Raw genomic sequence first — 15,397 nt, 5'->3', positions numbered from 1 at the left:
GATCCGCTTCTTTTTCGGGGGGAGGAGGGGGGATTTCTGCAGCGAGCAGTGCCCGCTGCTTGCAGTGTCCGCCTGCCCGGGGAGACCCCCCGGCTCTGCACGTCCGGCGCCAGCTCGGAGCCATCCCGCGGGCGCTAATGAGGGGTGATCGCCCCAGAGGCGGCAGAGGGGACCCGAGGCTGCAGCCGACCTGAAGGCAAGGCAGCCCGGGAGAGAGCCGCCGCCGCCGCCGCCGCCACCCCACCGAGCGCCGCCGGATTGCTGCCCGCGCCCCGCCACAGAGCGAGCGAGCAAGAGACCGCCCGGGGGCCAGGCGCCGGGGCTCTGCCGCGCTGCAAGTTTTGCAGCGCTGCGAGGCGGCTCGGGGAGCTGTCCAGCTGTCTTCAGCGGCCTCCCGCCTCGGCCCGGGGCCGGGGGGGCTCGGCCGGCAGCGAGCTCCCTCCTGGCTGGGGGCTGAGGAGGCTGAACCGCGTCGGCTCTGGTGGGGGGGCCAGGCGGGGCGGAGGCGGGATGGGGATGCTCCCCAGCAGGAGGCTGCCGCCGCTGTGGGGGCCGGTGCCGAAGCGGCTGCGGGGCTGACGGGGCGGGCGGCGGCAGCCCGGGCGGGAGGGCAGCGAGCTCCCACGCCCCGAGGCAAAGTTCCCGGAGCTGGCCCGGCTCCCGCCAGCGGCTGCGCTCCAGTGACCGCCCCCCGGCGCAGCCAGGACGGCAGCTCCAGCCCTCTGGCCGCTGTGGCTACCCCTCCCTCGGCCGCCGCCTCCTGACCTCCCGCCCCGGGAGCCCACCAGTGGATGCCATTACTCCAGCCTCTGCAGCACCTGGCGGCAGCTCTATCGGAGGCACCTGGCCGACTGGACCCTGCCCTCCGGCGTTGGGGGCAGCAGCGTTTCCCGCTGGCCTGGAGGAGGAAGAGGACCTGAAGCCCGCCCCGCCTTCCCGGGGCAAGGACCAGGGGGCGCCGGCATTAGCCATGGGGGGTGGTGAAGCGAGAAGTTTGCTCTGGAAATTTGGCCTGTTCTTCCCTTTGCTGACGGCGTGCCCGGCGGGCTGCAGCCAAGTCTCCAGCAACCAAGGTAACGAGCGGCGTGGCGGGATGGGAAGGCATCACTCTGTGTGGCTTTGCTCAGATCAACTTTTCTTACCTCTAGGCACCTGGCTCTGGCAGTCGGGTGCTGGGGAGCTGGCAGTAGCCATGGCAATGACGGTAGCAAATGCTTATCCTGCAGGGCTGGGGGTACTTTGCTCGCCCTCTTCTGAGAGGGCGAATTGGCTGCCCCACTTAGGGGCCTGATGGGCAATGTTTCAATGCTAAAGCACCAAGAAGAGGAACAAGTTCAGGGGGATTCCGCAGCCCCACCGACAGTGGCTGGTCCAGTGCTCTCAAGGGAAATACTCTCAGTGAGCAGGAAATGTGGCACTGATTAAAAACCTCAATGAGACTCTTGAAGACCTCAGCTCTTCCTTTAAGTTCAAGTGAGATCCATGGGTACAGGCAGCAAATAGATTAAATATTTTTGCCCATTTCTGTAAAATACAACCAGTGTCTTCTCTGTAGGGATTTCTCTTGGGTGGGTTGATTGTTTCTGGTACAGATAATAGGAAACACAAATACCTACCTAAATGTCTTTTTCATTTGTTCTCTATGAATGATTTGGCAGGTAACTCCCTCAAAGGCAAGTAGATGACTCTTTAAAACTTAGTATTTCTGGGAAGGAAGCCTATAGTGTGTGTGTGAGAGAGGTGGGGGTGTGTGGAGGAGGTTGAATATTAGAACTATTTTCTTTTGCAGTAAGGGACCAATCATATACCTACCGAAGTCCACAAAAACCCCCACCTTTCCTGGATTTCAAAAGGGGTAAGACTGAACCTGAACATACAATGAGTAGAAAAGTGTACCATCCTGAATGAAATTGGTGTGATATTAAAGGGACTTTTTTGCCCTATGATAGCAATATTAGAGCATGTACTGTAGAAAGGGATCTTAGTCCTGATGTAATTAAGATCATAATGGGCTTTCTATATCAATGTCTGTTTTCATAGGTACATAACTGTACAGTAGAACTTGGTCTAGGCTGAAAGTTAGCACAGAATGGTAGCATATTTTTATTTAAAATTTGAATTATAAGGTGTGCTTTCCTCTTATTTAACTCAAAAAGCACACTCAAAAATAATTTTGGAAGCTCACAGCATCTAAAATGAGATGACTGCTCCCTTTATTGAGAAATCATATAAAGATCTCAAGATGACGTTTTTATTTTCCACGTGTGGCAATTCTTGGCTGCCCAAAATGCTCTTTTAATTTGTTATTGCAGGTACATGCCAGTTATGTATTACTTGACACAATATATTTTACCCCCTTGGCTACAGCGTAGTCCATGCTAAAATGTAGTCTCTGTACCAAAAGTGACTCGACACAGTAATCACTCTATTTAAAAAGATCCGTAGAAAATATACTGTGTATTCAAGGAACATTAAGATTTTTTTCAAAGAAATTAAAAGAAAACAAACATAGCTGAAGGTGAAACATACTATATTGCATGCCATCCAACATCTGAGTAGAACAGAGCATTTCCTTAACTGCATTGTTAATGTACGTTTTTTCTGCCAAAATATTGGAGGACATGTGTGATATATTTAATCCTTAACTGTTTGGGATATTTTCGCATGACTCAACTTCATGTGATATAATTTTAGTGTAGGCGTAAAATCAAATAGTTGAAGGGCAGTTTAAAGGGACACATCTTAAATGTTATTTATCTGAAATATTTTTAACCATTATCATTATAAGGAATACCTAAGAAGTAGGAAAAGATTAGAGGAAAGGATTTTTTTAAAAAAAAATCATGGATTTGACATTGTATATAATGTATATGATTGTATATAATCAATTTAATTTTTCCTCAGTACAATACATTTTTAATGGATTTTTATCACAAGAATAGAAGATAATAACATTTTTAGACATGAGAAAGTATTATAATAAAAATGCAAAAATTTGCATGAGGAATGAGGGGCAGGTATAGTATCTGAAATTACTTAATACATGTTTTTAAAATTATTAGCAATTAAGTTGATAATGACCCTTTAACTTTTCTATAATACATTTTTTAAAAGCTCAGGGATTATGATTTTTACAATTTATAACCTTACAAAAACCATTGAGTACATATCCTCTTTTGCATGGAAAACACAAATCTTCCATGGCAGCACAATATTGTTTGTCTTTTACTTCACCTTCTTGCTAGTGCATACTAAAGTCTACTACATTATAAGGCCTATCCAGGCATACAAATATATATAGTTAATAAAGCAAAGTATGTAGTCACTTTGAAAAATTTAAAGCCTGATTACTTGGACTAAGGATAAAGATTTTTGTAGGAAATAGTTCAAATTAGATTAATATTTATTAATGTGTTAAGATGTTAAGATTAATATCTATTAATGTGTTAAGATGTTAAGAACCTATAAGTAATTTTTGAAATCTGCTGTAGTGCACTAAAGAAAAAATAAGACATTTCTATGCTCAAGTTTTCATATGGCAACATTTCAGAATATTAATTTTGAAAATGGAGTTGGGTAAATCATAGTTAAAAATAGGCTCATTAAGTTCCATTGAGTTTTGAGTTTGGTTTTAAGATTTGATGTCTTTGACCTCTTATCTTTCAATACATATTTGCAAATGGTGAAGACATAGGTCAACAATATCAAAAGTCTGGAAGAATCACAAAGGAATATTCTTTAAAGAGAAAAATAGAGTAATTTATTTCATTTTTGTATCCCACCATGGCAACAAAAAGAGCCTTTAATGCAGTGTTTGCAGTTAATCCTCTGAAATGATGTTTTTCAGTGCCATGTCAAAAACTGGAATATAATATTAAAGGACTAAGTAAATCCATAGATTCAGAATAGGTAAGGGTTCTTTTCCTTTAAAAAAATAAAACTTTAAATTTTTTAATATAGTTCCTAGACTCTTAGGTTCTTACCCTTCACTCAGTAAATCAATGCACAGTGTCTTGTTCTATCTGGGCAAGACAGACTGAAACAATAGTATTGACAGAGGAGTGAACTCACTCATTTATCTTAATGGAATGGTGAGTTCAAAAATAAATTGCAACCATCCTAAGAGCTAGTTTCTACTGTTAAAAAGATCTGTGGACAGATGAGATAATTGTCCACACATTTCTGTGCACAAGCAATGAATCAGAAATCAACCTGAAACAGGCATTCTTGCAACATAGACCTCACTGGGTGGATCTTGGGTGGGATGTTTGTCCAGACTCACATTCATCAGCCACCGATATCTAACCATTAGCTAGCTGCATAAATGGGGCTAGATTTTATCGTGTGTTTTATCAGAGCAGACTTCTTAATTATGCTTGAAGATACAGAAAATAGCATCCTAACTACAAGTCACTTTATCAGAAATATATTTATGTCTATAAGATGTGGGTCATAACAGATCATTCAACAATCCCAGATATTTTAAAAACATCTTATGTTGGAAGAAGACACTATCCAACAATTCCTGGGCTGCACCCTCTATTAAGTTATATTTACTACTTTCTGTCACTAAAAGTTTAGATTTCCAAAAGAAAATGACAGGGATTGCAGAATTTTATAGCATGTTTCATGCATGTCTGTGAACTTTAAGAGCAAGTTACCTTTTTCGATATCATGTATCAATCCATTTCTCCAGCTTGTGAAATGTACAAGCTTGGTCTGTTTCATGCTATTTTTAAAAAGAAACTGTATTCTTTGTCCACATAGCACAAGTATGCAGTATCAAAATGATGTCAAATTTTAATAAGATTGATTTCCCTTTCTCCCGCCCGCCCCCCAGTAAAATTGAATAGCATGGCTCAAAGTACAGATAATGGAGCTTTTCAGCTATAGGTCAGTACTTGAAATCTGAGACAGATTAGCAGTCACCCAAAATCATTATCAGCTGAAGGAAGCTGGGTGATTTTTTTTAAAAAAAATCCATTTCCTAATGGATAAATACGTATCTCATATACAACCCTGTCATAATTGCACATGCCGGAACCACAAACAGGAATAATGAGCGTATGGAGTCAATGGGTATAGAAATTGAAATACTTGCTTGCTATTACAAGGGTTACCTCCAGGTCAGGACTTGAGACAGTATGAGGAAAGTTGTGCTGCCTGTTGTCAATGTTGTGCTTGTCTTGTAGGCAGTGGGGTTTGTCATTCTGGATTGTCCCTCTCTACCTTTTGTTAACATTAAAGTCACTATGGAAAATATGAGGGAAAATGAAAAAAAGTAAGTGTACCAGTCTGGGAGAAGTGTACAGCTTCCCTTTAAAAGACCATAGAATGAATAATGAGAACAATATTATTTCTGCCTCAAGCTATTAATAATTTTTATAGAGCTTAAACTGTTCCAGAGTGTCCTAGAGCCATATAATAATCTTGAGTGCTAATGACAGCATTGGAACCTTCTCAGTAGCAGATATACATGCAACTTTGTATATCTAGTAGTCAAGAATATCTACAATAAACAGATTTGAAGAGAACCCTTCATAAAATATTGGTTCTAAATGCTGAGTGAGCACTTTCAGTTCATCTCTATTTGGCAGTAGTGAAAGTAAACCTAGTGTACTTTAATTTCTGACACCTTCAGATCATCATGAAGTAACTCTTTCAGACTTGATTATGCTGTATAAAGATTAATTTAATCAATGGAGTGGAATGAAAAAGTAGGATGATATAATTGTATCACATGAGGATGATAAAGCACTTTCTAGTTCATTAATAACCAAGGAGGATGTTAAACATCATCTCCCAGGGACAGACATTTTTAAATCAAGAAGCCTTGATAACTTGCATCCAAGAATCCTAAAAGAGTTGTCCTAGAGAATCTCTGGCCTGCTTATGTCAATTTTTAAAAAATCTTGCAATATCAGGGAAATTCCAGAAGACAGAAAGAGTGTTAATGTTGTGTCAATATTCAAAAAGGGCAAGCAGGATCACCCAGGTTACTGTCAACCCGTCAGCCTGACATCAATCCTAGGGAAAATAATGGAAATGTTCATACTGGACTTAATTAATAAAGAATTAAAGGATAGGGATATAATGTCAGTCAACATGGTTTTATGGAAAATAGGCGTTGTGAAACAAACCTAAGCGTACTATGAAACTTTTAGAGCCTGGTAGCAAGGTAATCCAACCTTCTTCTCTTTTCCATCGATGTCCTTCATTCCAATTATGATTTTGTTACCAAATTTTCAACAAATTCATTTGTGGATGCACCATTCTTGTCTAAGAATAACTCTGTTCATCATTGGTAGGCATTAGAGATTCTGTTCCGTTATTCCTGTGAGATTCCATTTAATTCAGACATTACTTCTAAGGTGTGTATATATAGCTGAATACAATTCACTGGCAAATTCTGCTTCAACTCAAGTGCCCATTTCACAAGTGTCTTCTGCCTGAGGCCTGTTTATATATCTGAGAGTGCAGTCTGACCTGAAGTCTTTTTTGTTTGTAGTTCTAGCAACTTTTGAGTGTTTTGCTTATGTCATTGTTCAACACTCTCAACATATGTCTGTGATGTATGATGTCTAAGCATCTCTAGCATTTGTTGTCTCAAGTCTATGCAATTGGACTACATTCCAACAGTCTACAGAATATAGAGCTGGTTGAACAATTTGAAAATATTCATTATAACTTTTGGCATTGTTTTCACAGAACAGTTATTAATGACTAATTTTGTTCACTATTCAGTCAGCTCTATAAGCAGTCAAATAGCATTAGCTCAGTAATTCATAATTTTTCTGCCACTTGGTAGTTTTCTGTAAATATTTTTCCACTATTCAACTGGCTCTACTACATTTTAAGCCCCTTCAAACTCTGAGCAGCACCTGAGTACTAAATATCATCCATATGTATCTTAAAGTGCAGCTGATTTGCACAACAGCTGAAAAATTCACAGATTTCTTTGGTATACAAATCAGAACGGGTCAAAAATGGAATTTCCTTTCTGTGAGAAATTCTGACACTTCAAAATTTATTTGGGTTCTGAATCAGAACAAAAAAGCTAAAATTTCCCACAAAACACAAATTCTGAATATTTTTTATATGAAGCCATAGAAACATTTTGTTTCCATAATATGGAAAAATAATATAATATAGAATATTAAATATAATATAGGCACTGCCTATTAAGGTTGCCCAACACTTCCCAGTTTAAGATCCAGTTTTGAGTTTTTTATAAAACTTTTCCAAACTTTAAATGTTTGAGCTAATATTTACCATGTGGGTGAATGTCTCAGACTGAATTTATTTGGAAAATTTCAGTCAAATTGGTTCATATGTCTCCAAAAATGAGGCTATGAAAAAATACGTTGGCAATATTTTTGTAACATTAAAAACCACCTTTTCTTTGGAAAGCTGTAGCATCCCCATGCTTTGGAACAAGTTGAAAAATTGCATTTCACACATGTTCATTGTAGACTTGCCAGCGCTTAGCAGCTAAAACCCAAAAGATTCCACCCTAATTGAGCATGCTCAAGCCTCTGGTGGATCCTAGTGTTGATTTAATTGCGCATGTGTCATCCCCACACATACTGAGCATGTTCCTTCATCTCGTACCTCCTAGTGCTGACCAGACTATGCATGTGCCCACAGAGCAACTGAACATGCTATACCCCCTCACAGCTTGTACACGTGACAGGATTGCATATATATCATCTCCACAGACCAGCTGAGCATGTTCCCTCCTGCTGAGGACTATAGGACAAAGTCAGACTTTCCCTATAAAAATGGCTGTTCCAGGCTCGGTACCAGAACTGAGCAGGGAGCCAATCTCTCCTGTTTTCTCAGTGACCCCCTGCCAGCAGGGCCAGATTAACCTTTTGGGGGCCCGGCGCCAAATATATTTGTGGGCCCCCATGGAGGCAACTGATCATGGCATGGGGAGGTCAGTCCACAGACAGAGGGGCCAGCCAGAGGCAATGGGGCATGGCGTGGCAGGGGAAGCACCACCCCACCCAATGTGAGGGCATTACAAACCAGCAGTTGCCAGACCCACAGTGGCCTTTGGGGTTAGGCCCATGCCACGCCACACAGCCCCACTTCCCAACACCTCCTACTCCCTATGGCGGGAGGCCCCTCAGACCCACTATTCCCAGCGCCCCCCCAGACCCACCCACAAATCCACAGTGCCTTGCACAACACCACCCCTGCCCGCAGCCCCACCACAACTGCCCAACACGCCCCACAGAACCCCCACACAGATCCCCCACTCCCTAGTGCCCCAACACACACGGATCTTCCCTGCGCCTTCACAGCCCAGCACCCCTCCCAGACTCCTCCCAGACCCACGCCCCCAAGCCCTGCCTCCCGGCTGTTCTCACCGGCCTGGCTGGGAGGCGACTGTGTCTGCCAGGCTGAGCCAGCAGCGCAGCCAGGGCTGGTCCTAGGGCCGGGAATTGCTCCAGCCCCTCGGGAGTGGCACAATCAACCAGGCCAGGACCTGCCCCGGCTGGGGTCCCTTAAGACACACTTGCGTGGAGGGGCCCAGCCAAGTCCTCTGCACTGTGCCAGTCCCAGGCAGCTCAGCTCTGGGGAGACAGGTGGGGCCTCACGGGTGGTGGGTAGCAGAGACTGCACTGGGGTTTGATCAGGGGGCTGAGAGGAGCAGGGGGTGGGGCCAGGGGGCGGAGAGGAGCCCTCGGCCAGCTGGCGGGCAGGCTGAGAAGAGCAAGTGGTTGGTGGGGGTCTTGGGGCGCAGTGCAGGCGGAGTAGGCTGTGGCCCCTTCTGAGCATGGGCCTGGCTCCATGGAGCCACTGGACCCATTGTAAACCTGGCACTGCCTGCCAGCACCTAGGCAGTGTGGAGTAGGAAGCCATCTGATTCAAATGCAGAGGGGACAAAAACCAGGTCTGGTGGATTGCAAGGTAGGACTGAGAAAGTAGAGCTTGGAGGTGAAGACCAGGACTAGAGGCTGGCAATGTTTGAATGCCTTGAACAGCAGCAGTGTTCATAATATGTAATCAAACTGTAATGTTGTCATTATGGTTTTGATACTTGTAGAACATATATTAAGTTTAAGAAGTTCCAATCTCTGCAATTCTTTTTGCTATAATTTCCTCCAATTCTCCTTCATCATTTATTTCAATTCTCTGTTAAGCTTAATCGTCAGCTTAATTTTTTACCTCTCTGCTAGCTTCAGTTTTGCGATTTTATTTTTTAACATCCCTGATTTCGTATCATCCCACTTTATTTCTAGAGAGTTGGTCAAATCCAGTACATATTTTTGTATAATGATACACTGATTGTTAAATTTAGTATTAGAATATGATCTGCAAGTGACATTACTGTATGACTCTTTTCCCAGTTTTATTCCTGCTCTTTGTTTGCTTTTATAATCCTAATGGCTCCAAAACTAAGGAAAACTATTGTGGTGAAGATTGGATATCTCTGGCCTCTCAAAGGATTCAATCTTGGAGACACTTATGTCTGTGAGCAACTTCACTCGCAGCATTAGGGGCTGGGAAAGGATCCAGATTAAAACTCTGGAATGAAACAGGCATTGGTAGCTTGAGAGAGAATACTCTGTCCTTTCTTCCCACACAGAACAAGGAATGTTATTAGAATAAAGTGACAAGTGGCAAGATTTTCTCTCTTAGCAGCTGTTGATCTTGTTGGGAAAGGGTTACATGAGTTCTGTGGACTCATTGATGCCACTGGATATAACTAGGTGGGAGTGGGTCTCTGAGGGAGAGAACCTAGGGTGCGGAATCAGCAATCCCGAAGAAGGCAGCTCTGGGGCAGCAAAGCCGAAGGAGAAGTTTGGACCTGAATGTTACCATATTGATTCCTTTGTTGTTAAAGCCAAACCCTAGAAATAGTGAGCTTTGACTCTAGATCATGTATGGGCTGTGATTTTTGTAAAGCAGTTTGAGAAAGGTGCCTGTTTACATTAGCTTTACCATCACTTGATAGTGAGTAGTCCAATACAATTTGTGTGAGTAAAATTCCTCCCCTACACATGGGTGTAGGATCAGGCCCTTGTGCAGGAAAATTCAGCTGACATATACTGTTTTTGTACGCTTTCTCTGGAAACCAACTTTTGATAAAGTGACAGAAAAATAGTAGATAAAATTATCCGGAACATTTCATTACATTTTTTAGGTGTTTGCCAAGGAATATTTACATTTTTTCACAAAAAGCTATATAATTATGAAATCCCTCCTTCTCAGTTAACATCCTTGCCCCAACTATTAGCTAAAAGAATCACTTAAATTACACCGCATAGTTTTCAAAATAATTTCTAACAAGACAAAATCCTGCATTTCCTTGTCTGGGTACTCTGATTTGTGTAGGTTTTCTTTTAAAAAAATATTAATTTTGTTAAGGCCAATAAAAAAAACTTGAGTTTTGGTGAAGGCTTAATTATCATCTACTTGTCTTAAGTTGTCGACCAAGCTACTTCTTTGCTTTATGCCCAGATTTAACATGCCCATTCTTCAAATGAACACGCCTCTATTCCATCTTTTCAATAAATTTGATAAAACTGATTAATGTAATGTTTATTTCCAATGTCTTCAAATTATTTTCTGTATACAAGAGAAAAAACCTGGTACAGGTAAGACATGTATTCACTTTTTCACATCCCCAAGGGTATTTCCTAACTAAGAATCTGATTGTACAGGGCCCACTGTACAGGTATACATTGAAAGGGCATAAGGACTTTCCCCACCCAACCTCAGGCCTTCCATAAGGGCCAAGCAAAACTGCAGTCCCAGTGCTCGTGTGAGTGTAGGGATTACTTCCTTTCTAGTCCTCTCAGGGTGCACAGGTTTTAAGAGAGCAATGGAGGTGTTACAGAACAGACGTAATTCTATCTTCTCCTGCCAACTGACCAACTCCTCACACAAGGTATTTGGAGCAGATTAACAGCCTTTGTGCATGTGGGAGCTCTCCACAGGGCAGTGAAGCTCCATATTTCTTACTATGAGGCTGAGTCTAAATGACCCAATAATATAGCCCTTAAGAAAGACTTTCAACCCAGTGTAGAACACAGTAATTTAGGCTGAAATATCTCCATGGGAATAGATAGATAATAGAACTAGACATTTAGTAATTTGTGTTGCTTCCTTCTTTTTGGAGGTTGTGGACGTTATGGCATTTTGTAGTGTGGCATGAAATCACCTCTTGAGGAACATAAAGGGCAATCAGAACAATCAGTAACAAAACACTACATCAAAGCACACACATGAAATGAGGACATATTAAAAGATGTATTTACCAGGATTTAATTTAATTTAATTAATTTACCAGGATTTAAATTTACCATGTATTTAATGGTTTCTACACCTAGAACAAAAGGGGGAAAGTCACCTATAGCATATACCATCACTGGTGCATGTCATGAGTTATTTGCTTTAGCTGGGACCCTCTGGTTACAGTGAAGCTGCTTTTATAATTCATAGTCGTAGGCTTCTGGCTACTTCTATGTATAAAAATGGAAACAATAGAATGAAAGAGAAAACACACAACTGTAAAATATTATAATATATTAATGTTAAAAAAATCACATCAAAATGTTAATAGCTAACTACAAAATTCTCAACTTGCTATTGTTTTCCATTTTCTAAAAGAACATACAATAAATCCTAACACAGATTGGATAGATTGTCACTAAACAATATGTGTGCTTATAAATCCAGAAGTGTGTCGTTTATTTAACTAAAAATTATGTAACTTATTTAACTAAGAATTGAAGTTTAGATCGTGCCTTCCCACAAAAGAGCCTGAAGGGCTAAGGATACTAGGAAAAAAGTTTCAGAGTAACAGCCGTGTTAGTCTGTATTCGCAAAAAGAAAAGGAGTACTTGTGGCACCTTAGAGACTAACCAATTTATTTGAGCATAAGCTTTCGTGAGCTACAGCTCACTTCATCGGATGCATACTGTACATATTCCACAGTATGCATCCGATGAAGTGAGCTGTAGCTCACGAAAGCTTATGCTCAAATAAATTGGTTAGTCTCTAAGGTGACACAAGTACTCCTTTTCTTTTTAGGAAAAAAGTGTTTCCAACCTATCATGTGATCAAGAGGGGCAGTATTTGTCTCTCCATAGAGTCCAACCCAGTGGTGTCAGAGAATCTATGGCAAATTTGTAGAGCTAGGGACAGTTGCAGAGGGTTGGCTCTTCCACACTAACTACCCTTTGGGACCAGCAGTGTTCATGTGGAGCTGTGTTGTCAGTCATGTTCCAAGTGTGTCTGGACCCAAACAGAAATGTAAAATCTCAAAAAACAACACATTTTCTAGCCTTACTGGATTAACAAGGAGATAAGAAGTTGTAAAACACTCAGGTACCACAGCAATGCACAAGGTGGAGATATTTAGATGATGCGATGAGGCTGGGCTTGCCAGTGGTGCTTCCCAGCTGCTAGGTCACTGAATGCCAGCTCTTCCCCCGTCTCTGGCATCCCCCGCCCTCAGTTACTCTGAAGCTGTGGCAATCCCCCTTTCGGTGGGTAGCAACTCGGCCCTCCAGCCAGGGTAACAATCTAACAAAATGTATGTATGTAGTCTAATGTCCCCACAAAAGAAAGGGTCTTCAGCCCTACTCCAGAGGGTTGTGCACCTTTGTCTCAGGACTTACAATGTCTCTATTCCCCTTATCTCCAGGGTGGAAGAAGGGGTTTGTTCTCCCTTCACAAGAGGGTGTTTGGCAAGAGAGCCCAGGCCCTCCCTCTCCAGCTGGCTCTGACCCAGGGCCCTACTAGAGACAGCAGTAGCAAACACTCACAGAATGCTTTGGGGCTGCCTCCCTGGGCAACTTCCTGTAACTTACTTTTCCCAGCCCAGGGCATGGTCAAAAGTCCCACAGATGATCCACAGGAAGTTAGAACAAATGGTTCCTTAGACCCATAGGAAGGATAGTTGTTTCTCTAGAGTCTTCAGTAGCGGCTAGGTTGCATACTTCTTGCCATTCTATCTTAAGTTCTCTCTTAACCAAATTTTTGAAGTCCTATGTGCTCAGAGGAATCTTTATATCAACCTCCTCGTTTTTTAAAGCATTTTTGCCTCTTTATATGCCATTTTAATTCCCACATATCCCAACATGCACTGGAATCCACATCATTACCTAATTGTACTATTTCCACAGTTCAGAACAATTGTCCTCATTCTGAATTGTCTGGGTCTCTTTTAAGCTCCTCCTCCAGCTGAAACAGGCCTGTAGGTGCAGTGGAGTGAAGACATGTGGGCCCAGAACTGCTCCTCTCTTGTTTTTCAAAGTTATAAGCGACTGTAAACAGAGTGTTGTAATGGAAAGTATCTGGCAATTTTAACTATAGGCTGCGCTATCAGCCCTACCTATAATATAATTATAATAACTTTAGTAACTAGATTGTATGTACATATACTAGTTTAGCATTTATAGAGTATCTTTCATCTGAACACAATCTCTATACAAACATTAATATAGGAAAATATATCAATTTTACAGATAAATAAATCAAGGCACAGAGTGATTGTGATTTGACTAAGATCACATAGTGATTCAGTGGCAGAGTTGAGAATAGAATTCAGGAGTCCTTTTTTAACCAGTATGTACCAAGACTTCCATGTATTAATTAGGATAAAAATGCATGTCATTCACTTCCCTTTTCCTTCCTCAGTTCTAGTCCTTATATAATATAGCATCCATTTTGTTGCCATTGCACATCACAAGTTCCTGTAATATTTAATCTGTACACTTCATTATTTATCATTTTCCTTCCTAATTTTGTAGTAAGTATTTTTCTTTTTAAATAATGTCCTGAAGCTTTAGTGTTATTGGTTTTCCATCATATCAGAGTAAATTGGGGAATTATTTTTAATAACTACAGTCTGATAGATCATGTATTTTATACTTGGGAGATGTGCCTCAAGAAATATATGATGATTGAAACTGGTGCCACAGATGGATATTTTGAAAATAAAAAAGAAAATCAATAATAGATTAGGCTTGATTAGATGTTGACATTTAGCACTGCAGATCCAGAATGTTAAAATTTACTGACAACACAATCTTCCTCCTAATTTGCAAGAGTACCTCTATTCTCAGTTCATATATATCATTGTGCATATATTGTAAAGGTTAATGAACAAATGATAATAAAATTAGCAAAAAGCTCATCTGATTGTTCAGGCGTTAGCCTAAAGGGCTGAATGTTTTATAATCTAGTTTGTCATATGTGAAATCTAATTTAATATTTTTGTTATATTAAATTTTATATTGCTAGAATATTTAGGTGAATCCAAAGACCCTTATAGCCTCATTTTTCCTTTCACACCCAGTTTTATTTGTTCTGTTATTCTATTGAATTGAGTGAAATTACTCCTCAATTACACTGATTTAAACTAGAGGAGAATCAGCTCTATAGTGAAACAGCATTAAACCAGTGCTCATCGTTTTAATAAACATATCAAACACTGGTCCTAGTATGGAGCCTTATGGCACCTTACCGGTAAGCATTGCCACAATGAAGAATAATAATTTATTCCTACTCTTCTTGTCTCTTAACCAATTTTTGATCCATGACAATACTTCACCGCTCACTCCATTACTGCTTAGTTTGCTTTCTAGGCTCTTGTGAAAGATTGTGTCAAAATCTCCCAGGTTAGCTTTTCCACTAGCTAGTTAAAAAATGGTTGAAGAAGCCATGAATTGCAGCTTGGCACTTCCTCCTGTTATCTCCATCCTCACAGGTGACATTTTCTCATTTACAAGTGACAAATGGTAGTTTAGAATATCAAGAATATTTTTGATTGTTCCTGTCCTCAAGCTTCTTCCATACTTTCACTGTGAAAATATCTTCTTGTTTTATTAAATTCACTTTTGGTGTTTGTAAAGACAACCTCCTGTTTAGTCCCCAGGAACCAAAAATGCCATTGAACACCCTTAGTTTTAACTGTAAATGTTGTAATTCCACCTCTCCCAAGCCCCAACAGCATTTGTACTGAATTGTTAGGGATTCCATGGCACTTCAGTTTCTAAAAGCAGTGGGCTAGGGGAGAAAATGTCTGTGAGGAAAGGCAGAGAGGGACAGGTTGTTAAAAACTGGGAGAGAGAGAGTTACAAGTGTAACTGCCTTTGACACTAAAATTTCTATGGATATTTTTTCAAAATAGTTAAACAGCAATGGATTTATTTTGCTTCTGCTCATTATATATAATGGGTTTAGGGGTATAGTTTTTGCTTGAGTGAAGTCGTCCTAACTGTGCACCATTTTGAATTGGTGCACAATCATGATATCATCAAAAGGTCCCAACCAGCCAATCAAACTGCAGCTTTGGGTAATCGGTGTCCCCAGCCAGACTGTAGTTCTCACTGAGCGCCTTCACATATAGTTTGCATCAGCATCCTCCTTATCA

General features: G+C 41.2%; 1 protein-coding gene across 1 annotated transcript in view; it reads left to right on the top strand.

Annotated features, from left to right (window-relative positions):
• The first annotated feature begins 740 nt into the window (after window positions 1-740).
• Window positions 741-15,397, top strand: part of EPHA6 (EPH receptor A6) — an 850,663-nt gene continuing 836,006 nt past the window's right edge. The window contains exon 1 of the mRNA XM_084646856.1: window positions 741-1,073. Coding sequence (XP_084502982.1) covers window positions 971-1,073 — 103 coding nt within the window. The 5' untranslated portion in view covers window positions 741-970. The remainder of the gene's footprint in view (window positions 1,074-15,397) is intronic.

This window comes from Lepidochelys olivacea (assembly GCF_965140295.1).
Source record: "Lepidochelys olivacea isolate rLepOli2 genome assembly, chromosome: 1".
In the NCBI taxonomy this organism is placed as follows: domain Eukaryota; kingdom Metazoa; phylum Chordata; order Testudines; family Cheloniidae; genus Lepidochelys; species Lepidochelys olivacea.
Note: the sequence above shows the minus strand (reverse complement) of the source record. Positions and strands in the feature narration are given on the sequence as shown.